At 41.0% G+C, this 24,039-nt stretch overlaps 1 protein-coding gene across 4 annotated transcripts in view; it reads right to left on the reverse strand.

Moving 5' to 3' along the window:
• The window catches only part of lrrc45 (leucine rich repeat containing 45), a 40,047-nt gene extending 16,683 nt beyond the window's left edge, over nt 1–23,364 (reverse strand). The window contains exons 1-10 of one of the 4 annotated variants that reach the window (XM_034571152.1): nt 23,267–23,364; nt 18,294–18,617; nt 16,860–16,921; nt 16,690–16,760; nt 13,740–13,918; nt 11,987–12,115; nt 11,665–11,777; nt 4,650–4,708; nt 4,333–4,410; nt 3,994–4,129 (exon numbers count right to left, since the gene is read on the reverse strand). In XM_034571152.1, coding sequence (XP_034427043.1) covers nt 3,994–4,129; nt 4,333–4,410; nt 4,650–4,708; nt 11,665–11,777; nt 11,987–12,115; nt 13,740–13,918; nt 16,690–16,760; nt 16,860–16,921; nt 18,294–18,522 — 1,056 coding nt within the window. In that variant the 5' untranslated portion in view covers nt 18,523–18,617; nt 23,267–23,364. Of the gene's footprint in view, nt 1–3,993; nt 4,130–4,332; nt 4,411–4,649; nt 4,709–11,664; nt 11,778–11,986; nt 12,116–13,739; nt 13,919–16,689; nt 16,761–16,859; nt 16,922–17,849; nt 17,974–18,293; nt 18,832–23,266 lie in introns of those variants that run through there. The other 3 variants (XM_034571154.1, XM_034571155.1, XM_034571153.1) reach the window with 3 other exon arrangements.
• Nucleotides 23,365–24,039: the final 675 nt, after the last annotated feature.

Below are 24,039 nucleotides of genomic sequence, written 5' to 3' on the forward strand. Positions count from 1 at the left end.
CATTAAAGAAAAACAACACAGACTTTAAAGAAATTTATTTAAAATGTGAAAGCACAATTAAAAACAAATTTCAAGCAAAATAAAATATTAAAAAAGGGTAGAATAAAAGGTATTAAGAATTAAGATAGGTAAAAGAAATAAAATACATTAATCTGTATCAATAACAAAAAATTGAGAGGGAGAAATAATACAAATAGATAAAACCTTGTAAAATAATGAAAATAGAATGAAATACAGTGGAGTGAATTGCGTTCTCACACACACACGCACACGCACACGCACACGCACACACGCACACACGCACACACGCACACACGCACACACGCTACTCTGGGATCAAAGAGTCCTTGCAGGTGAGAGACCATCATCATCGATCACCCCACTGTCTTCTCAACATGTTTCGTGAAACCAATGGCTGCAGAACACAGGACAGGACAGGACTCTTCTGTGCTTTTTGGATCATCTCTGTTCTAAATCAGGGGTTCCCAAACTTTTCAGCCCGCGACCCCCAAAATAACGGTGCCAGAGACTGGCGACCCTCACCTACCCTGGATGTGGTATATAATGTTGCGCACAGCCACGCACATGCACTATTAGGCCTATGCAAACACGTGCATTAATACAACACAAAAGAACAACAGCCTTACAGCCATGATATTATTTTTATAGTAATTTAAGAAATAGAATATAACCAGAATACAGGGAATCTCCCTGTATAAACAGCAGAGTGAGCATATACTGTAAGTATAAAAAGTGCGCAGGTGATGTCTGTGTTTGTCTGTGCGCGTCTGTATGCATAACGAGCAGCAGACACCTTATTGCTGCCATGTGGAAAAACTTTAGGGTTATTTATTTTAGCCTACATATTACTTTCATTTCTTAAACTCACTAATGAGATAGGTGGGCAATATGCATGGAGCAGAGCAAGTCCATTCTCGGCTTTATTTTGGAGACGGCGACTCGGAGATCATTCTCCACGTTTAGCTGTGCTCTGTATTTATTCTTTATGTATGTCAAGGCTGAGAAAGTCTTTTCGCACAAGTACGCCAGCCTTGTTAACCAGTCAGGGTCAGTGAGGTGGTCAGCGAGCTGGGATCCATGCTCCATCAGAAAAATGCGCACCTCGTCCCGCAGTTCATACATTTTATCGCAATATCAAAAATATGTTTAAGCTCTGGTTCAAGTGTTTTGCTTGCAAGAGATTCTCTGTGAATAATACAGTGTGTGAAATTTACGTGCGGTGCCACTTGTAAGACACTCGCTTTCAGTTCTGCCTTTTTCCCCAGCATCGCTCCAGCCCTGTCCCGACACACACCAATACAGTTTTCCGAAGATAGTCCCTCTTCTTTTAGTTTTGTAAAAATGTCCACACCTGTGCACGTCCACTCCAGCGCGGAGCAAAACAGCATTACGTTTTCCGTCAAAACTGTATCTGATGAAAACAAGCAGCTGGGCAGAGTTTGATATATCTGTGGATTCATCTAACTGTAAAGCATATTTCCCTTTCTTAACTCTATCCACCAGCTGGCACTTTATGTCCTGGGCCATGTCGGTGATGCGCCGGGCAATAGTCCCGTTAGACAGCGGCACTGATTCCAGCTCACGGGCTAATTTATCCCCATGCATGGCCAGATTTATAGCTACAGCAGCGGGTTTAAAAAAATGTTCGCCGATTATGTGTGGCTTTTTTGCCTGTGCAATTAAATATGCCACCTCATATGATGCCCTTTGAGCTTCAGCTGGGATTTTCTGTTTGTTTAGTAAGGACTTTCTTTTGGTCTTGTACCTCTCGCTCATTCCGCTAATCCGTGTGGTAATAACCTCATGGGTCAACAAAGAAAAAGGAAAAAACTGATGGAAATGTTTTTATTGCATGGTTTTATTCTAATTTCAACTCATATTTATGTATATATTTATACAATAATGGGTTAAATATTCCATTTTAAATTATTTAATAATTGTATTTGTTTTTTGGACGGCATCTCGCGACCCCCACTTTGGGAACCCCTGTTCTAGAGACTACATGTCTCTTGTTTTGTTATACTTATTTACCCGTGCTCCCTTTGCCACAGAATCAGCTGCGCACCTTCCGTTTGTTCAACTCTATCTGCTCTGGCCTAACCCTGCCTGGACTTTTGGATCCCCACTGCCTGCCACCACCACCCCAGCTCCAGCTTTGAACAATAAATATTTTTTACCACCATCCACCAGCTGTGTTCCTGTTCTGCATTTTGGTTCCGCTAAGAAAACAGATCATAACAACTATGTCATTGACATTGTCATGCTATACTAAGCTTATGATTGACACTTACCCCTCCTCTTTTTGTGACTTCACCCTTATGAAGTTAATTGATTCACATGTCTATGCTAAACCTATAGTAAAAGTCCTGTTGACTAGATTTAGTTAGGAAAGGAAATAAACAGACTTGAGTTTAGATGTCCCACATTACCCAATGTCCCAGATTACCCGAATTCACCCTACTTTTCTTAAATGAGTCAAATCTTTCTTCATAGCTGCGCGCGCATTCATCAGCCCGTCCCAGCCTCATCTCTCTTGTGCTGACACAAACTCGCACAAGGTTTTCAACCTGCTCATTTGTGTGTAATCCATTGTCTTTTAGGTGAGTGGCAAACCCATATCTCTCATCTTTACTGCAAAATATAAAAATTGTGACATCCAGTATTAGATTTCTGTAATGCATTTGGATAGTGATTTCATGGGACCATAATCATTTGATGAGAGAGCTAGGTAAATCTGAGTGTCGTCCGCATAACTATGGCTGGCAAGGTTATTGTTGTGAATGATATGGCCCCATAAAAGTGGAAGATATATGGATTGAACAGAAGTGGTCCCAGAATTGACCCTTAAGGGACACCACAGGTCATCGGCATATTTACATTAAAAACCCAGTTTTCGAGTCTTTGTGAAAGTATACTGTAACCCACAGTGTCAAAGGCTACAGTAAGATCTAACAGCACCAAAATTAAATTTTTGCCCAAGTCAGTGTGTGCATAAATGGATAACAAATATATATTATTACAGTGTGTCAGTCTGTAATAATGTTGTTTTGCAGGATTTCATTGGACAAACATTGACGATAAGCAGATAATAGCAGGAAACAGACAATGTGAGTTAATGTAGCTTTGCTAAACACTCAACATTAATTTTATTCTAGATGTCTGCCATGTTAGACTGTATACTGTTACCACAAAAGTTGTTATATTTAGTATTGCAAGGTTGAGTTTTTTTATTCCACCCAAAGCCTGTCTCATGGAGCAATTTCAACATACTCAGACTGTCTCCTAACAATGGTGATCCTGCATAACTGGTCCCATAGAGCTGGTGAACAACTGGCTCAGTTAACGTGGGTTCAATTCCTTCATTGCGTCAGTTAATAGTAATAATCCCATAAATCAAGTCACTTGTCACTATAATATAGAAAGCAGCAGTGGATAATAATTCTTACTTTATAAGTTTTATTAGGCTTAAATATTTAACAAGACCCATATGATAAGTACCAAAAACAAAGGGAAGAGATTCTTAGATCGGATGGGACTTATGGTCCTGAAGGCAATAAATATCCACAAAGAGGACAGTGGATTCACCTTTGTGTGTACTACAATTAGATGGGTTTTTTAAACAAAAGTAGTTGACAGTGAAAAATCCTATTACAGTGAATCTTTTGACAGTTGTGCTGTCTGTTCTATTGATGTCGTCAGGGATACTGCAGAGTTATTAGAAGAAAAAATTACTTTTAAAAGATGTATGGGATAGTGTATAGACATTTGTGCATGTCAAAGTCAAAGGCTGATAACTGCCATTGGAGGACATGTACCTTTTATTTATATATACATCAATGTACTCTATTCACAAAATGATCTCATATCATTCATTTCTAAAACTGATTACTTACACTACTTAAACATTCTAGTGCTCTACAGTGTTTTCTAACCATAGGACATTGACTGAGTGAACTGTGTTTCCAGCCTTACCTCTTGCTCTTTCTTTCTCTCTCTACTCTGTCGCTCCCTCTGTTCTTCTTTCTCAACCTTCACTTGAGTCAGCAGTTCTACCATGTTGTGATTTTTCTGCTCAGAGAGAGCGAGGGCCTCCTCTGTCATCTGCAGTCTACAAATCAAATCATTAACAGATCCGAGTTTTAGTTAGAGCTCCATCAATAAAGCTAGTATTACAGCTAGTATTATTGCAGTATAGATAATGGACAGATGGGTTAAGTAATGTTGATTAAAGTCACATAGGTTACACAAAACACTAAAACTGTGCCGGTCTTCATATCATGAACATGGAGTAAAGAAAGATGAAATACGTACTTGGCAGTGAGAGAGTTGACAGCTGACTTCCTCTCATTCAGAGCTTCCTGGAGTTGGCCTATCTGAATGGAAGTGGATCTAATGAAGCAGAGGGGAGATAAGATAAACATTTTACAATCTTAATATTTCTTTTTTTGAAAAGTGCAGTGTGACTATTATATTTTGATTATAATAGTGAAAACATGCTATATCTATCCAAGCTGTATTTCAATTCCAGTCCAAATATAGAGGGTTTTATTCTGAAATGGAGTTTTGTGACTCTCAGTTATACAATAGTGTTTATGTAAATAATTAAACATGGTAACACACTCTCGCACCTTTTAGAACATCTTATCTCCTCCCGCTGGCTGTCTATAGTTTCCATTAGACTCAGGACCTGAAAGAGAATGAACATGAGTGTGTTTGCAGTCACAAAGCTGTCTGTGTCTATAACGGTTATTTCCACTGTGAGGTGCAAGTGTGCTGCGTTGCCCATTTATTTCATTAACCTTTGATTCATTTACTTTTTCTATTTTAGTATTTGTACTACTACTACTTATTATAGTTTCTACACTGAATTGTCATCTATTTGAGCAAGATTTATCCTTTCTAAGAGTTTTGAGGTATTTTATTTTACTCCCATCATGCAATTTCTTACATGTCATTCTGCCGTTGGCGTGTCAGACACCATGGCCAGCGGGAACTTTAAAAACTTAACCCGCAAACATGGCATTAAAATCGCTGCCACCTTCCGCTGCAGCGTGGAGGACATCGGCCTCACTGTGGGGGAGATGGTCGGCCACAGCATCTCATGTTGTACTGTACACAAAATGTTGAGAGTAATTTTTCATGATATTTAAATGCAGTCTCATAAACTCAGGAGCGAATCAAACAAACACTAAGTTACTTCATGTACTGATCAGGTCCTGATAACTAGTGATGAGTGTTTCTAAGTTACAGTGAGAGCAGGTCAGAGTGGAGGAGAAAACAGAAACTCCAGCTCGGTACAAGCCAAATGCAGCTTCTGCTCTGATCATGAAGCAGCTGTGATCAGAGAAACTGTGTTTTCATTTTTCCACTGTTCTTCATTGCAAATTTCCCCATTGTGGGACGAATAAAGGATTTCTTAATCTTAATCTTCAACAAAGTCACTGACCGGCTGCTGAACGAGCTCTGATCTCACTGCGTGTGTCGCTCTGAGCGAGTGAGTGGGGGGGCGGAGCCCCGGGGCCTTTGTGTGTGTGTGTGTGTGTGTGTGTGTGTGTGTGTGTGTGTGTGTGTGTGTGTGTGTGTGTGTGTGTGTGTGTGTGTGTGTGTGTACATTTTCTCTTGCTACTGGTATTTCACATGATGGCCTGATACGATGATGATTTGAAAAATAAACATAAGTGACGGTCACTCTTGCTGGATAACTGTAAAATGTACAATATAATTCATGCACAACACTGTACAGGGAGACACTGCAGAGGGGCTGAAGAGCCGCATGCAGCTGCAGAGCCGCGGGTAGCCTACCCTTGCCCTAGACCAAAAAAAAAGGTGTTTGACCACGTTGAAACCAGCGCTGAACCCAGACTTCTCCATTATTTTCCACAGGAAGTTGTGTTCAGTGCTGTTTCATAGCTAAGATCAAGGTGCTCTACAGTGACGTTGAGAGTGTGCTAAAGTTCAACGGCAGTCTGAGTGCTCCTTTTAGAGTGTGTAGAGGCGTCAGGCAGGGCTGTGCTCTGTCAGGGATGCTCTACGCACTCTCCCTGGAACCTATCCTTCCCAAAATTGTTCCAGCCTTCAGGGTTTGTTTTATTCTGGTTTTAGTAAGAACATGATTTTATATGCCTACGCCGACGATCTTGTTGTTTTTATTTAAAACCAGGTAGATGTAGATCTTTTAGCAGACATCATCAAATATTTTAGCTTGGCTTCAGCAGCGAGGGTTAACTGGAAAAAAAGTGAAGCCCTCGCTGTCGGTGAGTGGCGTGACGGTCTCCCAGTTGTCCCCCAAAACCTTAAGTGCAGAATAGATGGAATAAAGGACCTGGGGGTGTTTTTGGAGCGGACAACAAAGTAAAGATGAACTGGGAGACCGTCACAGAACAAATAGAAAACAGATTTGCAAAATGGAAACGGCTGCTCCCTCAAATGTCTCTCAGAGGTAGAGAACTGATTTTAAACAATCTTTTGGCATCCCAACTGTGGCACCGATTACGTTGTGTGGACCCACCCCCCAGGCTTACTTTCTTCCCCCTTTTTTCTGGGGTGATCTGCACTGGGTGCCACAGGGGGTGCTGTTTTTAGCCAGAGAGGAGGGGGGACAGGGCCTTGTCCACCTGGCCAGCCGGACTGCCACTTTCAGACTTCAGTTCATTCAAAAGTACCTCACAGGTCTGGCAGATCTGGTGAGGAGAGATGTGGCCAGCAGCATCCTTAGGCGTGACAATAATCTGGGGTTGGATGATGCTCTGTTCTTAACTAATTCTAAATTTCTAAAATTAAATGGGTTGCCTCCTTTTTGTCAAGGTGTTTTTAAATCATGGGCCCTTTTTTACCATAAAAGGTGCCCAAAAGCTGACTCTCTCTACTGGTTGTTGAGGGAAACATTAATCCACAGAGCCTGACTCGACATCAGCAACCAAACGACACCCAGAGCTGACCTGGTCTGGGACTCTGACCCTGCAGCAGCTGGTGGATGCAGTGGGGCCGGCGCTGAATGACACCCAGGCCCTGGGCTCTCTGCTGGGGCTGCAGTCTACCCGGGTGGCCCAGAGGATCCTGGAGCTCTGGACCCAGAGGCTCTCAGGGAAAGAAAATAACCTCCTGATGGCCTACCACAGCAAAGAAGCTGAACCTGATGCTGCAGACCCCTACCCTGACATCATCCTGAGCCCAGGACTGGGGGAGAAGACCGGTCCCCTACTCACTGTAGTAAACAAACTGAAACTGACCCTACACAGAGTTGACAAGGAAACCCTCTACAGCAGTGGTCTCCAACCTTTTCGAGCCTAAGATCACTTTTTAAATCCAAACGTAAACTTAGATCTACCACCCTGTTATCTTCCAAGAAACCCACTTAGGAGGGTCATATTTATTATTTTTGCATTTTCTGTTAAAGGCTGAATGTACGAGCATAAATATACACAAAGAGAGGCAGTTATGCAACTTTATCTATTCAATGAACAATATTCACATTAATATCAATTCATATTTACAGCATCTGTTCAGTGCACAATATTTAGCACTGCAGCACTATGTTTTTTTTACATGGCCTTTGATTTGAATATGGCCATAAATGTGACTATTTCCTTGTGTGAAAGTAGTCCCTTGTACTCAAATAAATACAAATACTATACAGTTTGAAGCCGTGCATATTCTGCTCCTGCAAATATTTCACAATAAAATCTCCTTGTTAAACAAAAAATAATGGATTCCGTCAACAGAAACGCTGGGGTGCTTTTATTTTGAAACACCTATCAGTAAAGTTAACGTTACTAGCTTCAGCTGTCGTACTAGTACTGGGTGGTGTAACAACGTTAGCTGAGGAAGGTGTTGCCCAATGCTCGATGGACAACCGCTGTCTGCGTGCCGCAACGGATTTGTGGCTAGTGCCTTGCATATGTGACCAGAGAGCATTGATCCCCATTGAAGCTACACTCATTTTCTTTTTACAGACCGAACAGTAAGCCTCCCGGTCATTCCCAGCGACGGGCTTCAACCAGGGCTTGAACTGCTCGTGTTCCAACCACGACTCTGCGAATTTACACTTCCCCATTGCCTATTCCTTTGCAGCCATGTAAAGAATTAATAGCGCAATATTTGCAGCAAGCCGTCCTCTACATGGAAGATTCGACAACGACAAGCGCCATTCGCGCGGCGGTCTCGCGCTCTGAGACCAACGTTACCTAGCAACGCTGCTCGAACCCCGTCCCCGCTTGAACGCCAGGTATTTTTTTGTTGCGCTGTTGTGAGGACTAGAATAAATGAATTCACATAAACTTTTAACAAAATCTTTGGACAAATATGCTATTCACATCGAAAAAACAACACATGTAAAGGGTCTTGAATTTTAAAAAGATTCAAGACTTTTTAAATACTTTTTAAGGGTCTTGATTTTCCCTAAATTGATATATCAACTTTATATACTTTTCAAGACCCCGCGGATACCCTGCTTTAGTACATAAACCAACTTGTTTTGAAGGCAATGCAGTAGATAAACTAGCAGCACCGCCGCCAGCAGCGGACACGCTGCCGTGTAAACAACTGACACACAGCTGATCTGCGGCGAAACCGCAGCCAGTGAATCCAGAGAGTTCGGGGATCGACAGTGAAGACTGCGAGATCGACCAGTAGATCGCGATCGACGGGTTGGCTCTGCAGGAACTGTGTGAAGAGCAGCCACCAGTCCGGACTGAGCAACCGGCCCCCCACTGTGTGATCACAGAGGTGGGGCGAAAATGGACCCAGCCCACAGTGTAGGATTTTATATAAACCTCCCCTCAAAAAACTGACTGGTGACCTCCTGTAGAGAATTTTACAGGGTGCCGTTGCTTCCAACGCTTTTATTTCTGTTTTTAATCCCACTGTTCTTAATAAGTGTCCATTCTGCGACCTACGTGAGACTGTTTAACTGTGTTTTTATTTCTCAGATAGGACTAATAGTTTTTGAACAAGACACATTTGTTCGAGGGTTGCGCCAGAGCTCAGATCTGTCTCTTCCCATACACAGGTGTGCTCATTAGTGCCTTACACACGCAGAGGAGGGGGGCCAGAGGGGGACTTAAGAACTCTTTAAAAAACTACTTTCACAACTGATATTCAACAATGTGTTTAGGTCAGTTGGTTGAGACACGGAATCAGTAACCCATTGGTCATGAGTTCGAAATCAAGTGAGGGCATTACATTTTATTTTGCTTTTAACTGCTTTTAATGTTAGAGACTTTCTGATTAAAATTACATCTGTGTGTGAGTTTTCATCAGGGGGCATGGCCGTTGCATGGAAGAGGGTTTCAATGATTCGCCAGAAAACAATTAAGTGCTTATATCTTCCATGTATATTGTCCAATCTGCCTCAAACCTCATATGTACAACAAAGGTCCCGCCCTCAACAGCTCCATATGAAAATATTGGATAATAGTCATAGCGCCCGCTAGCTGTAACAGGGAATATCGTGTTTTACATTTAAGAAGTCCTTATCAGGTCCATGTATATTGTCCAAGGTGCCTCAAACCATATATGTACACAATCATCCTGCCCTGAACAGCTCCATATGATAATATTCAATAACAGTCATAGCGCCCCCTAGCTGTAAAAGGAAATGTCATGTTTTACATTTAAGTGTCCTGAAGCTAGCCCGTTCACACGATTCATGTGAAATTTGGTCAGGAGAGCCTAAAGAAGTAGCAAATGCCATAGAATCAAACTTGTGACTTTTCATTTGGGGGGCGTGTCCTTGGCATGGCGGGGAATCTTGATGACTCGCCAATAGCTGTAACTTCCATGTTTTCGCTCCAATCACCATCAAACTTTGTTTGTGATTGGGAACCTGCCCTGAAGAGTTCTATATGCAAATTTAATTTAATAGTCAATGCTCCCCTAGCTGTGACAGGAAGTACCATGTTTTATACTTTGACATTCTACGCCAACATTTCTCATTTGATCCACCTCAAAATAGGTCAGGGAAGCATTGAGAAGCTGGTGAGACCATGTTGTGACACTTAAGCCTTTACATTGAACCGCTACGGCGTGCATTACGATGGAACGCCAACACACAGGAAGTGGTTGTAACGTCACTGCACATGCTCCATTCTGCCTCAAAATGGACATGTACGATTCGAGTCACTATGTGAACAAGGACAATATTTGGTGAGGCAGAATGGCTCAACAGCACCACCTAGTGGAAACTGCAAGTAGTCCCTCTGGATTTTCAATATAACCCCCCCCCCCCCCCCCCCCAGATAGTTACAGGAAGTTACCAGGAAACCCGAAAGGAGGCTGGATTTTCAAAACAAACCCCCCCAGATAGTTACAGGAAGTTACCAGGAAACCCAAAAGCAGGCTGGAATTTCAAAATAAAACCACCCAGATAGTTACAGGAATTGCCAGGAAACCCGAAAGGAGTCTGGATTGTCAAAATAAAACACCCCAAATAGTTACAGGATGTCACCAGAAAACCTGAAAGGAGCCTGGATTTTCAAAATAAAACACTCCAGATAGTTACAGGATGTTACCAGGAAGCCTGAATAGAGGCTGGATTTTCAAGATAAATGCCCCTGGATGGTGATAGGAATGTGCCTGGAAGCCTGAAGGAGGCTGGACTTTCAAAATAAAAGTCCTGGATGTTAATAAGACCTTACCAGGAAGCCTGAAGGAGGCTGGATTTTCAAAAATTAAAGCACCCAGGTGGTTAAAAGCCCCCGGATAGTTACAGGATGTGACCAGGAAACCTGAAAGGAGGCTGGCAGAGTCTCTCTCTCTCTGAAATTGGCCCAGTCTCTCTCTCTCTCTCTCTCACCAACCTGGATCATGTTATAATCCTGCAACTTTTATAAATGTAGCAGCAAGCACTATGCACACATTAAAAATTTCTCGGGATGAATTTTCTAGTTGATTTTTAGGATTGGCTGCATGTAAACTTTGATTTCAATGAGCAAATGCGATGAGCGAATGAGGAGGAGCTTTTTTTCTCACAGAGTATCCGAACACTCGATCGGGCCAACACCTAGGGCCAGACTCTGCACAACACCCACACCCACCAACACCACACACCCCTACATTTCTTCATCTTTCATATTCTTTCTATCATATTCATTACATGCTGATCAACTACCTCTCCACTTGCCCCAGTTCAAACTCTAACAGCCAGTGTTATTGGTCTTTAGGCATAGGTTCAGGACTACTGTGGAATTGCTGTATAACTACTGTTGAATCCATTTTCTGGCTATGAACTATAAAGCAATCTTTAAACCATAAACATTTTTATGCATATAATTTGGTAACCATGGTAACACATATGCACATCAGCAAAGGAGCAAGAGGCTCAATCAGAAAGTGAAAAGGCGTTTCCAACTCTGTACATACACACATTTTCCATTTATAGTCAAATTAAAATAATGTTTATCCGTTTTTTGATAAGCTCTTTACGATACCAGAGACGATGAGGTTCAGTATAGAGTTACATGTTCATGGAATTCACCATGGGAGTCCATGCTGATGATACAGGATGACCTCTTCAAAACTGTCCAATTAAATAGCCACTTGTAAGCCCATGCCATTTCATGTTTCCCTGTTTCATTAACAGGTTTATGTGAACATGAGCCAGATTCTTCTGGACCAAATGAATCAAATTAAAAGAGTGAATGTTACCTGATGGCTCTTCTTGTCTTTCAGTGTCTGGATCTCTTTGCTGAGGACCTGGGTCTTCCTGTGGTTCTCTCTCAGGGTGGACTGTCTGTCTGAGTTGTGCCCAGTGGTCCGCTCTGAAATGGTTTAACAACAAAAAGAGCAAAATGGTAATAGATGAGGACAGAGAAATGTGGGTCCAGAAGAGGCAGCGTACATGGTAAAGAGTTATCACTGTAACACTATTGAGAGGCATAGCAAGTTTTATTGAAGGTGACTCTATTCTGTTACAGCTACAATCACAGATGTAGCTTTAATTATTACTGCATCTAAATAAAAGACTTACCGAGTGCTTTGAGTGTGTCACTGGGAATATTGTTCCCTGCCAGCTCCAGCTGCACGATCCTCTTGTTTTTCTGCAAAGCCTCGAGCAATATCCTGCCACCCAGCAGACCAATGTTGTTCCATCTCAGGTCTGTCAACAGACAGTAACAGTGATCTAACTTTAAATAAGAGTGGACCACCATTCGATCATAAATACTGTATTTATGTACATCAGAACAGTAACAATGTCAGACTGACCCCAACTGAAAAAAAACAAATTGAGAAAAAACAAAGTCTACTCGAGATAAAATATATTCACAACTATAAGAAAAGGTCAGGTGTGAAAATATTCCTGCATGAAGCCAATCCCAGCTGACAGACAGGATACACCCTCAACCATGACATGTGGATGACCATTCAAGCTCACATTCACAGCTATGGGCAATTTAGAGTCACCAGCTAGTCTAACCTGCACCTCTTTGGACTGTGGGAGGAAAGCCGCACAGGGAGTACATGCAAACTCAAAAAAAATGCCTTAGCCAGCCAGCAGATTCAAACCAGAGGCAACAATGGTAATCACTGTACCACTGTATTGCCCTGTTTAATAACTTATATTGAGAAATGTCTTTTTTAACTGAAAACCAGGATGAGAATAGTCTAGATAAAAAGCTAAAGTTTTACTGACAAATATAATTACTGTGGCAATGTACAAAGTTCATGAGATTTCATACATTGCTTTCTAATTTATGTATATTAAAGGGGACATAGCATGCAAATTCCACTTTGTTAGTGCTTCTACAGGTTAATGTGGGTATCTGGCATGTCTACCAACCCAAAAACTCTGGGGAAAAAACACTCGCGCGTTTTGTTATAGTTCCTCTAAGTCAGAAACGTCATGCTTGAGCGACTCGATTGCGCTTCCTGGGTATTGTGTCGTAACAAGGAACTGGAAGTCTCCCTACATGGTCTCCCTACACTGCCAGCTGTGTGGAAGACTTCCGCAGTGTTCAGCTCTACTGTATGCCGGGTTACAGTAGTTACGCCGGGGTACAGTAGTTACGCCGGGTTTACACCGGACGCGGAAGCGCAGCTGCGAGGCAGCGCAGCGCCGTTCTCAAGCGCGCAGCCGCCTGGCTGTTCACACGGGACGAGCATTTCTCCACGCTGGTCAGCCCCATAGACTGTATATATAAGGTCAGCCCGCGATTCTGCTTTCTCCGCTTGTTGTTGTACCCGTTGAATGTCGGGGTTCGGGGGTAAATGATGGTCTTCATAGCCCCCCCCCCCCCACCCCTCTCTTTCTCTCTCTGTCTGTCTGCTTGTGTGCTTGTAGTGGATGGGCAGAGGGGGACATTTAATTATGTGATTGGGAAAATTAAAACTCCAGGACAACAAGGGGAATACAAAGTATGGGATGCATATTTGATAATTTATATCATATAAAATATGTAATTTATATCGTTTAAAATCATGGGGGGAGAGGGGGGAGGGGGGAGCTGGCTCATTAGCATTTAAAGGAACAGGCACTCAAAACAGGCCACTCTGTGGAGGGCTGTTTTATACAGGGTAAAAAGGAGCTGTTTTAAATGATCCTTGTGGTATTTTGACCAAAGTATGTTACAGACATTTCATTAAGACCCCAAGGAACCATATCAACTTGTGGTAAAATGGGCATGCTATGTCCCCTTTAAATTGAAAAAAGAAATCATGCAACTTAATATTGTGCACTGTCTTGTGAAAGTGAAAGGGTGTTGTTCGATGTCATTGTATATCACCTAACACTTCCAGTGTGGTGTTGTGTTTGAGTGCCAGAGCAAGCTCAGATGCTCCGTGGTGGTTGATCTGATTGTTGCGCAGGTCCAGCTGCGTCAGCATGCTGTTGGAGGCCAAACCCTGACAAAAGGCTAAGAAGGCCTCATCCCACACCCCCAACGCATTCCACTCCAACACAAGCCTGCAAAAAATATTTCAAGTCTTTAAAGTGGAGGGTACTTTATTGATGAAACACAAGTTTCACAAATCTGGTTTATGTCGTGATTACGAATCCTTTCTCAGATGATATATGAGAGATTTATTTGTTGGCTGCTACTATATGTTGTAGCAGTCGGCTTTGATTTATAAATATACTATTACCAATTTCTTCTATTTTTGCTTATTTGTCACATTTAAATGTAGAGATGATTGAACATATTTTAGTTTTAAGTAGACAGTAAGAGTAAGCAAAAATTGCTTTTAAAATAATCATCCCATTTATTGAAGGTAGAGTTCAAAACCTATATCACCTTGTGAAAAAGAAATTGCCCCCCAAAACTTAATAAATAACTACAGCAACAATTGCAATTAAACGTTTGTGATAACTGTGATTTGGACCCAATTGTTTTTTTTAGTTTTTTAAAAAAGTTTATTAGTGAAATAGTGACATAAGTGACCTACAAGATAGATAAGACATTCAGATATAGATATATAATGAGAAGACATACAGAAAAAACAAAGCATGTAAATGATGTAAATCATAATGTCATAAATGAGTGACTTAGAAGCTCGGCTCCGCAGCTTAGACCCTCCGTTAGCTGTAGTTAGCCAGCCCGCGCTAGCCGCTACGGAGCCACCTAGCTTAGCCTCCGCTAGCAGTCCCTCGACTTGTCCCTGGCAGCCGGGAGCCCAGGACGGCTGGGAGACTGTCCGGAGGGGGCATAGTGCTACCTCAAAGCCCACGATTAAGGACATACCAGTTCAAGTTTCGAACAGATTATCTCCACTCAACGACGCACCCGTTGAGAAGCAAACTCTGGTCATTGGTGACTCGGTCTTGAGAAACGTGAGGTTGGCGAAACCAGCGACCATAGTCAATTGCATGCCAGAGGCCAGAGCAGGCAACATCAAATCCAAACTGAAGCTGCTGACTAAAGCTAAACCTAAATACAGAACGCTCCGAGATAATTATCTCGGAAAATCTGAACTTTTTTTTTTTTCAAGTGAATGCAATACGCTTCCATAGAAAAACATTGTGCTTTGAAGAAAATTAAGCAGCACTCACGTCAACCTTAGGTGTAAACGCTGACATAGACCTGAGTTTGAAGGAATTAATGGGAGAACTGGGCATTTGAAAATAAACTTTGCGGGGGTTCTTCTATGCTGTGAAATGGCGGGTGTCTATTAGCATTACAAGGCATTAACGCCAAATACTGTTTCACCGGAGTGTGAATAGACTGCACTCAGCTGCATCAAAAATCCCCTTCAAAACAGGATTTTCTTCTTAACATTTTTATTTTTATTTATTTTTTGCCCAGGCAAAGGCCCGCGACCCACTGGAAACGGGTCCGCGACCCACTTTTGGGTCGCGACCCACCAGTTGAGAGTCACTGCTCTAAATACCCGTATCTTTCTGATGTTCTCCATTACACGTGGTATCTATTGCACTTCTGTTCGTCCTGGGAGAGGGATCCCACAAAGATGTGGTGTTAATAAAATAATTATAATGTAAAATCACAAGAGAAATAATGAACCAATATAATACTGTTGCTATCACCATTATTGTATATGTAATATTATTATTTGCCATATAATTTTATTATACATCCTATAAAATAATAATGACCATTATATAATTAACATGCATCTCTACAGCGGTGAGGTGTGATGCCAGACTGGGCGACCAGCGAGACGAGCGAGGGCCACCCCACCTGGTCCCCAAGCACCACGGCCGCGAGGACAGAGACAGAATCCTTATCCCCCCTTTGTTGGTTTGGAGAATTTTTTTTAATTCAGCCACATCGGTGGGTTTTCAAGCATGAACTGCCCACTCAAGGTCTCATCACGCACCATCTCAATTGCATTTAAGTCAGGACTTTAGGCCGCTACAAAACCTTATTTATTATGAGCCATTCAGAGGTGGAGTTGCTTGTGTGGTTCAGACCATTGACCTGCTGCATTTTTTAGTTAAGTGCAGAATTCATGATTGCATCAAAGATGGCAAGTCATACAGGTCCTCAAGAAGCAAAGCAGCCGCAGACCATCACACTACCACAAACGCATTTGACTGTTGGTATGATGTTCTTATTGTGGAATGCTGGGTTGTCTTTAGATGTAACAGGAGCCAAAAGGCTTAAAAAAAGTTCTACTTTTGAATTGTTTTACTTTTGACTCAACTGTCCACAGGATATTATCCTGAATCAGGTCATCAAGATATTTTTTTGGCAAATGTGAGATAAGACATTGTGTTATTTTTGGTCAGCAGTGGTTTAACCTTGCAACTCTCTAATGGATGCATTTAGGCTTAAACATGGTGTAAATGACGCTGTTTTGAGTCGAATATGAATGTCGAGGCTTCTGGACAATTGAATGACAGTATGGAGGCATTTAATGTTTATTTTATGTTGTTATTTTATGTTTAAAGAATTGATCCCCTGTTACTTTAATTGTATTGGATTTGACTGCAATATTGTTTACCCCCAAAAGTGTTTTGTGGACTCAAAACACTTCACCCATTCCCCCATTGGCATAGAGGTGAGCAGATAATGAGGGAATTTTCATTTTTTGGTGAATTATCCCATTAAGTACATTGTGTAGTGACTAAGATGAAGATCAGATAACCTTTAATGACCAATTAATATAGAAAACCAGGTCATTCCAAAGGGTTCACCCTTTTCTCTTGACACTGTAAAAATAAACATGTTGTGACACAGTGACAGAAAATGTTCAGAAATGTATCTGTATCATTCTTACCTGCGCAGGGTCTTGTTGCATGCCAACAACGTTCCCAACACCTCCACCCCTGCTGATTTCAGGTTATTTCCCTGTGGACAAAATTTTACATGATGCGACTATCAACAAATGTCTCATGAAAAATCCATTAGTGTCTGAGAGAGCCATACGTCTAATTTGGCAGGTGGTACCTTCAAATCCAGGATTTTCACAGTTGTGTTGCCACACAGTCCAGTCAGGAGTACTTTTGCACCTGAGTCACAAACATAGCAGACTCATAAATACACATCTTATGTGCAGAGCTGAAACACCAATTAATGTAAGTAATGTATGTTAACAAGTTCTATGTTTGTATCCAAAGTCCAATATACTGTAGCCTACACCTCTGAGCCACAGAGCTCCATGGTTTCCGGGTCACACTTTTGTACTGGGCGACATGTTCCTTCATCACTATGTAGTTAACTGTCCTGATGCAGGAAAATACACCAGAGCACCAAATGTGGTGACAATAGCCCCCAACATATATCCTCTTGTTTGAGTAAATAGTCTGTATCTATATAGCGGTTTTCTGGTCTTGGTGACCAATCAAAGAACTGTCATCCACCCATTCACACACGACTCATAAAGTGCATTTATGTGCAGCACTTTGTCTATAGCCGTTTTCAGACATGACCTATGGGTAAAGTCCAGAGAATTGGGTCCGGGGTTTACCCAGTTTGCATTTCACACATGCACAACCCAGCGAGAGGTTCTCTGCCAGGACACATTCACAACAGCAACGAATCATCTGCATTATTCAGCCGAAAGGTAGTGCATCACACAGAGGCAGGAAGTAACGTTTTAACTCTGCTGCGGAGATAACGTGATCATGTTGACAGCATTTATTTTGTCAAAACATTCCTCCGTTATCAGTAGTTGATGACGCTTCTAACACGAGACAGACGCAAAACTGAAAAAAATAATGAAGTCATATGAAATGATATGTAATGAAGAAAACATATCTCCTAGTGAAAAAGCAGTGTCATAAACATAGAAGACACAGATGAAGATATAAAGAGTTTGTGGTGATAAGAGCTGACAACAGTGTCGGGGTGCTGTAAACATGATCATGTGATCTCTGCAGCGGAATTAATGGTTACATCCTGCCTCTGCCTGCTGCACCCAGCAGCTACACCTCTCGCCTAAATAATGCGGGAGTTTGCTGCTGGTTTGAAAGCGTCTGCGCAGAGAACGTCCCGCTGTGTTGTGCATGTGTGAAAGGCAAAATCCAGACCCAATTCTCCGGACTTTGCCCGCAGTTCATGTCTGAAAATGGCTATAATAAGAACAAAACCCTAGCTTTATCCATTAAAAGGCATTTGATTTGAAGACAGCTACTTCAGGCACTCAGGCAGGTTTTAGTGAAATGTCACAAACAGCACTAAGTAATCACACTGCAGTGACTTCTCTTGCAGCTTCAGTCATTCCACAGTACCAATCATTGTAATCAACATGGAAACGCAAAAGATGTATCAAGCATATATTTGTTTAGTTTTTTGCATAATAATTTGCACATGCTTCTATACTAAACAACTACTTATGTATTATCAGCCATCATACACATGGTTTGTCTGTCTCTCACACACCTTCCTCGCTGAGCATGCAGTCACTTAGCGACACATCTGTGAAGGTGATATCTTTTTGGAAGGCCCTGGCCAGCACAGAGCACGTATCCAAAGACAGGCTTTGTCCACTCAGGTCCAATCTGGAGCTGTGAGCAGCCCTGCTCTCCTGGATCTGAGCTACAACACTCTCCTGGGGCTTCACACCTCCCTCCTTACACAGACTCAGGTACGTCTGCCTGAAATCCTGCATTCTGCATCACCAGTCTCTCCTTATATCTGAGATGCAAATTCCATCCTCACGTCTTCTTTCTTTCCATGGTGACTTGACCCGTTGTCAATCTAGAACTGAGAGGATCCGATGATTAATGAATCGACAGAAATTGAATCACCAGCAGTTTTGATCATTTATTCATTCTTGAAGTCATATTAAACAATAAGTCCAACATTGTTTTAGCTTTCAACATGAGGGAGTTTCTGCTTTTTTCCTCTTGCAATTTTAAACTCGTGAAATCTGCCTTGCTTTTGGTAAAATTACCTTTGGCTCAAGCCAATCATGATGCACAATGCTCACCAACAGAAGAATCAAAAAGTAATGGACACCTGAACTGATACAGAAAATAATTGTTTGCAGCAGCTGTAACTGAACCAGTTCAATGAAATAATGGCCACAAATCGTACTGTAGTCTTTTGAAGATTTACTTTTTTCTCTCTCTGTTTCCTCATTAGACCCTGTGAAAACTACAAGAAAATAAAAGAATGAAGGTTTCAGATATACATCTCTCCATAATTTTCTGAAAGTCTCTCAAGATAATGTCTGTTGATAAACATATTAGCACAACAGAAATGTGCAAAAATTGTATACACTGCTAAGAAAATGAAGGGAACACTTCAATCACACATCAGATCTTGAGGAACAAATTAACCAAGTTGAAAATATTTACTGATGTACATTGTATAGTTGGAACAAAATGACGTAACAACGGTCAATGGAAACCAAAATTGAGGGCATTGAGGGCTGGATTCAAAACCACACCGCAGACTTTGTTATACTTTGACAATTAAGTGTTCCCTTATTATTTTTGAGATGCGTATAATTTCTAGAAATGTCCATATTGTTCACATAGTCACTTAAACAAGTATTTGTGAATGAACAACTGAAATACAGTTACAATGTGCGTCTCTTAAACCATGTACAGAATGTGGGTACTCCACGGCCGTATGTGTCCTCTGTGTCCATGTTAGCTGTATCCTATAATGCCACGCTTACATACGTAACCTCTGACCTATGGTCATGTGACTGCCTACATTACACATTAAATGAACCCTATTTTAAACAGCATTTGATTTTTAAACCAAAATTATATTACATGGTATACTTTTAACAAATATTGTATCTATCATTACACTTTTACTCTCTTATAACATTTTAAATCATTTTAATGACAAATTGAACTCAAATTCTTATGAATTTATGACAAAGTATATCAAATTAGGTATTGTCTCTCAGACAGTTACAGCAGCACTGGGCAGGGCTGGGCGATATGGGAAAAAATCTTATCACGATAATTATATTCATATCAGTCGATAACGATATATCACGATATAAATCAAATCAGCTCCACTGCAGAGGCGCATTACTCTGCGCAGGTCAACAAGTGACTCTGCTCCTCTGATGTTTTCGTATCACTCACACTTAGAACTGATCTTTATAAAAACCTGCTGAATTCATATAACCTAACTTGACATGGCAGTAACTCTATTCCAGCAACATGAATAGTTTGGCGCGGCTCTGTTCTCATTATCATTGCTTGTTCATGTTGTCTGTCAAAACATGTATGGAATGAGTTCTATCGATGTTGTATCGACCATGTCTTTTATTTATATCGAGGAAAAGTTATATTGTGATAAATACCTTTATCGTTTTTTCACCCAGCCTATCATAGGTCTAGTAAAAAACAGATTTCATTACTCTGTAGGGCTGCAACAACTAATCGATTTAATTAATTGTAAAAAATAGTTGGGAACTACTTTAGTAATTGATTAGTTGGGTCTTTTATAATCACAGCACACACTGTGGCAATATCTCCTGAGGTGGGGGCAATACCATGCCTTGTATAGCTCACGTGAGAGCGCTGTCTCCTCAGTGTTGCCAATTTAGCTACTTTCTCGCTAGATTTAGTGACTTTTTACCTTCCCTAGAGACTAAAAATCGTATCTAGCGACTAGCGACAAATCTGGGGACTTTCTGCTACCTCTGCAATCTCCATTTTCATTGTTGAGCAACAGCAAAATCACGTTCACTGATTTGTCATGTTTGCCTTTCATAGCATTCTAGTGCTCCTTATATTAGATCTGTATTTTTACTTCCGTCTTGTCACAGCGGCTCACCTTTGTAGAATGAGCCGCTATGACTACATGGAAGTACATCTACAGATCTAACAGGCATCTCAGTGATATGATTGGAGGGCAGTCATGCAGGCAGCAGCTTGCATCGATGCAGTGACTGAACAAAACCGATTCATGTTTTTTGGTATGCTCATTGTTTTAGCGTTTTCCCACCACTGAATATTTATAACAACCACTGCTTCAGGACCAGCACAGACGCACATTAAAGGTCCAGTCGTACTGTATGTGTCAGAGTCTCTGTCGGAGTCTGCTTCATCCTCACTCCCCCACTGACCTGCACTCACTTTACACTTTAACAATAAATTCCATCACTAATTTCTATATCGTCATACATATCGTTATCCCAAATTTCCTTGAAATATTGGGATATAATTTTGAGGCTATATCGCCCAACCCTAATCCAGTCATTTTGACTAGTCATACTTTCACTGTGACGAGTAAGAATTTTCATATAAGATTTATACAACATAATTCTAAGTATTTAAAACAATATCTTTAATTATGTTTTAACTACTCAAAACTCAAATTTTCAACATATGTAATTACATCGTAAGATTCATACTACTTTTGTAATTCATGTGTATGTTATTTCATTATAGAAATCTAAAATTCAGTAGAATTATATTATATACTATAATCTTTCATTCCAGTTTCCGATATACACAATTCAATTATGACTAGTCATAAATACAACACCATACTGACTAGTTCAAACTTAATTTAAGGTATCTTGAATTTAGATAAATTTAAGACATCTTATACTTAGATTCTGGCCAGTCAGAATTATATATACTGCTCAAATAAATTATGGGAAAACCTAATCATCACAGTATAACAGCAAGTCAGTTCAATTTCAGGGATATCAATCTGTCCATTTAGGAAGCACAAGTGTGGTGAACGTTATGCTGCCTGTAATATCATCCAGCATGACTGGTTTGGCGGTGGGTCAGTGATGGTCTGGGGAGGCATATCCTTGGAGGGTTGCACAGACCTTCATGTCATACCTCAACTGCTGTTAGGTACCGGGATGAAATCCTCAGAGAGATTGCCAGACCTTAAGCTGGGTTCCTCCTGGTGCAGGACAATGCCCGGCTTCATGTGGCCAGAGTGTGTAGGCAGTTCCTTGATGATGAAGGCATTGATGCCATTGACTGGCCCTCTCGATCCCCTGACCTAAATCCAATTGAGCACCTATGGGACATTATGTATCGTGCATCCGATGCCGCCAAGTACCGCCACAGACTGTGCAGGAGCTCACTGAGTCCGGTGTGCATACAGGCACGTGGGGGCCATACACAGTACTGAATAACATTATGAATTGCTGAGATAAAAGTCACACAAGTTGGATCACCCTGTGATTTCATTTTTTTTCTTTGATTTTCAGTATGATTTTGAATCCAGCCCTCGATGGGTTAATGATTTTGGTTTCCATTGACAGTTGTTGCATCATTTTGTTCTCAACAAATTATAGAATATACATCAGTAAAGATTTTTTAACTTAAATAATTCGTTCAGCAAGATCTGATGTGTGATTTAAGTGTTCCCTTAATTTTTTTGAGCAGTTATAATTAAATTGCAGTGTCTGTAATACATGTAAAAACAGCATTGTACCAAAAGAACTCATGGAAAGGTTAAAATTGAACTTTTTGTCTTTTTATACGATTAATCAAAAAAATAATCGACAGATTAATCAAAATAATCACTAGTTGCAGCCCTATTACTGATTCTCTGTGCCCTGAATCAAATACGTCCAAACTGCAGCCCAAAGGGGAGTCTCTCCACTACATGTAGAGAACCACAGACAGGTTATAACCATAGACTCTATACATTATATACAGTCTATTAACATCAGTTAGTGGGTAGAAGTGGATAAAAGAGGACTGCAGTAGGACCAGAGTTTAACAGCCGTAATCAGCTGTTTTTTGACAAAATCTTTTGGGGTTAGTAGCAGCTGACACACTGTCTATACTTCCTGATTAACTCTCTGTTTAACCAAAACAGGCAAGATCCAACATTTCAGAAATATTAGCAAGCATCCCATTAGAAAACCTAAACAGCTGCTGCACCCATTAACTAATACTGAGAGCTTAACTCAGACGGAACCTATGAAAACTGCAGCGGTTTAATACGACAAAAACACAAGCAGCGTAAGGTAATATGAAGAGAAATCTACCCGACAACTGCAGAATAAACATTTTAAAATCTGGGTAACAAATTTTGCCTTTAGGAACGGATGTGATGTTAGCTAGCGGACATAAGCACTGTGACAAGGAATAACATTTTGAATTTGAACGAAACAAAACCTGTCTGGTGAATTATATGTTTGCCGAATCGGAATAGAGTGTATACTGATTCTAAACCAGCATTCCCTCATATTTCATAAAATATGCAGCTCGGTGATAAGTAAGACAAAATGTTATTGCCAAAGTCTGAAAGGGAGTTTCGCGCAACCGTGTCGTTACAGTATCTCCACACTAGTCAAAAGTCCGCACGGGGCCGATAAACGGTTAACATGTAACGTGACGTGAATGTTTGACAGCTTTCTCGATCAGTATTCATATAACCTTCAGACATGGAACAACACAAACCTTGGTCACTACAGCACGATTAATTTCCTGGCTGTTGTATCAGGCGACACTACTGATATGGCCGAAACCAAACGACATTAGAAGGAAATGTATTTTCGCGCAAAGCATCTTGGTCAGTGTAGTTTCAAAAGCATATGCATGTTCCCACCAACCTATCCTTATTAGTGAGGATAACTACAAACCAATATAAAACCGTGTTTTAATCCAACTTTATCCGTCAACGTCACATGGGCCATAGCGTTATACCATGCTATGTTATATACTTTGTGTTTTTTCGGTTTGTTGGGGTTCCAGTCATAGTTAACGCGTTGAACCGGTAGATGGCGGTAAAATCCCAGCGCTTATACCACCATTCATCCATACCATACATCTATACCAGCTGGTGGCGGTAATTCACCAAATCGTAGAGGACGAGAAGAGGACGAGGAAGAGGACGAGGAAGAAGAAGAAGAAGAAGAAGAAGAAGAAGAGTAGTTAAATTTGTCAAACGAATCAGTGATGGGTTATCAGTGTATACTGGGGAGATGGTGACGATTTTGTTGTCATTGCAGTCGATTGAAGAGGTGACACCTAACAGGGCAGTATTATGTTCTGATTCCAGTTCACATTGACATCACACTATCCTTTAGTCAAACGGAAATGAAGACATAAGCATAAGTTAACAAAAAGGTGGCAAAAGCAATGGGAAGAAGAGAAAACAGGAAGGTGGTTTTGACCGAATTCAAAGAAAAGTATATATATACTTTTATAACTCCATACCAGTTGGTGGCGGT

The sequence above is a fragment of the Hippoglossus hippoglossus genome, chromosome 19 (assembly GCF_009819705.1).
Source record: "Hippoglossus hippoglossus isolate fHipHip1 chromosome 19, fHipHip1.pri, whole genome shotgun sequence".
Taxonomy (NCBI): domain Eukaryota; kingdom Metazoa; phylum Chordata; class Actinopteri; order Pleuronectiformes; family Pleuronectidae; genus Hippoglossus; species Hippoglossus hippoglossus.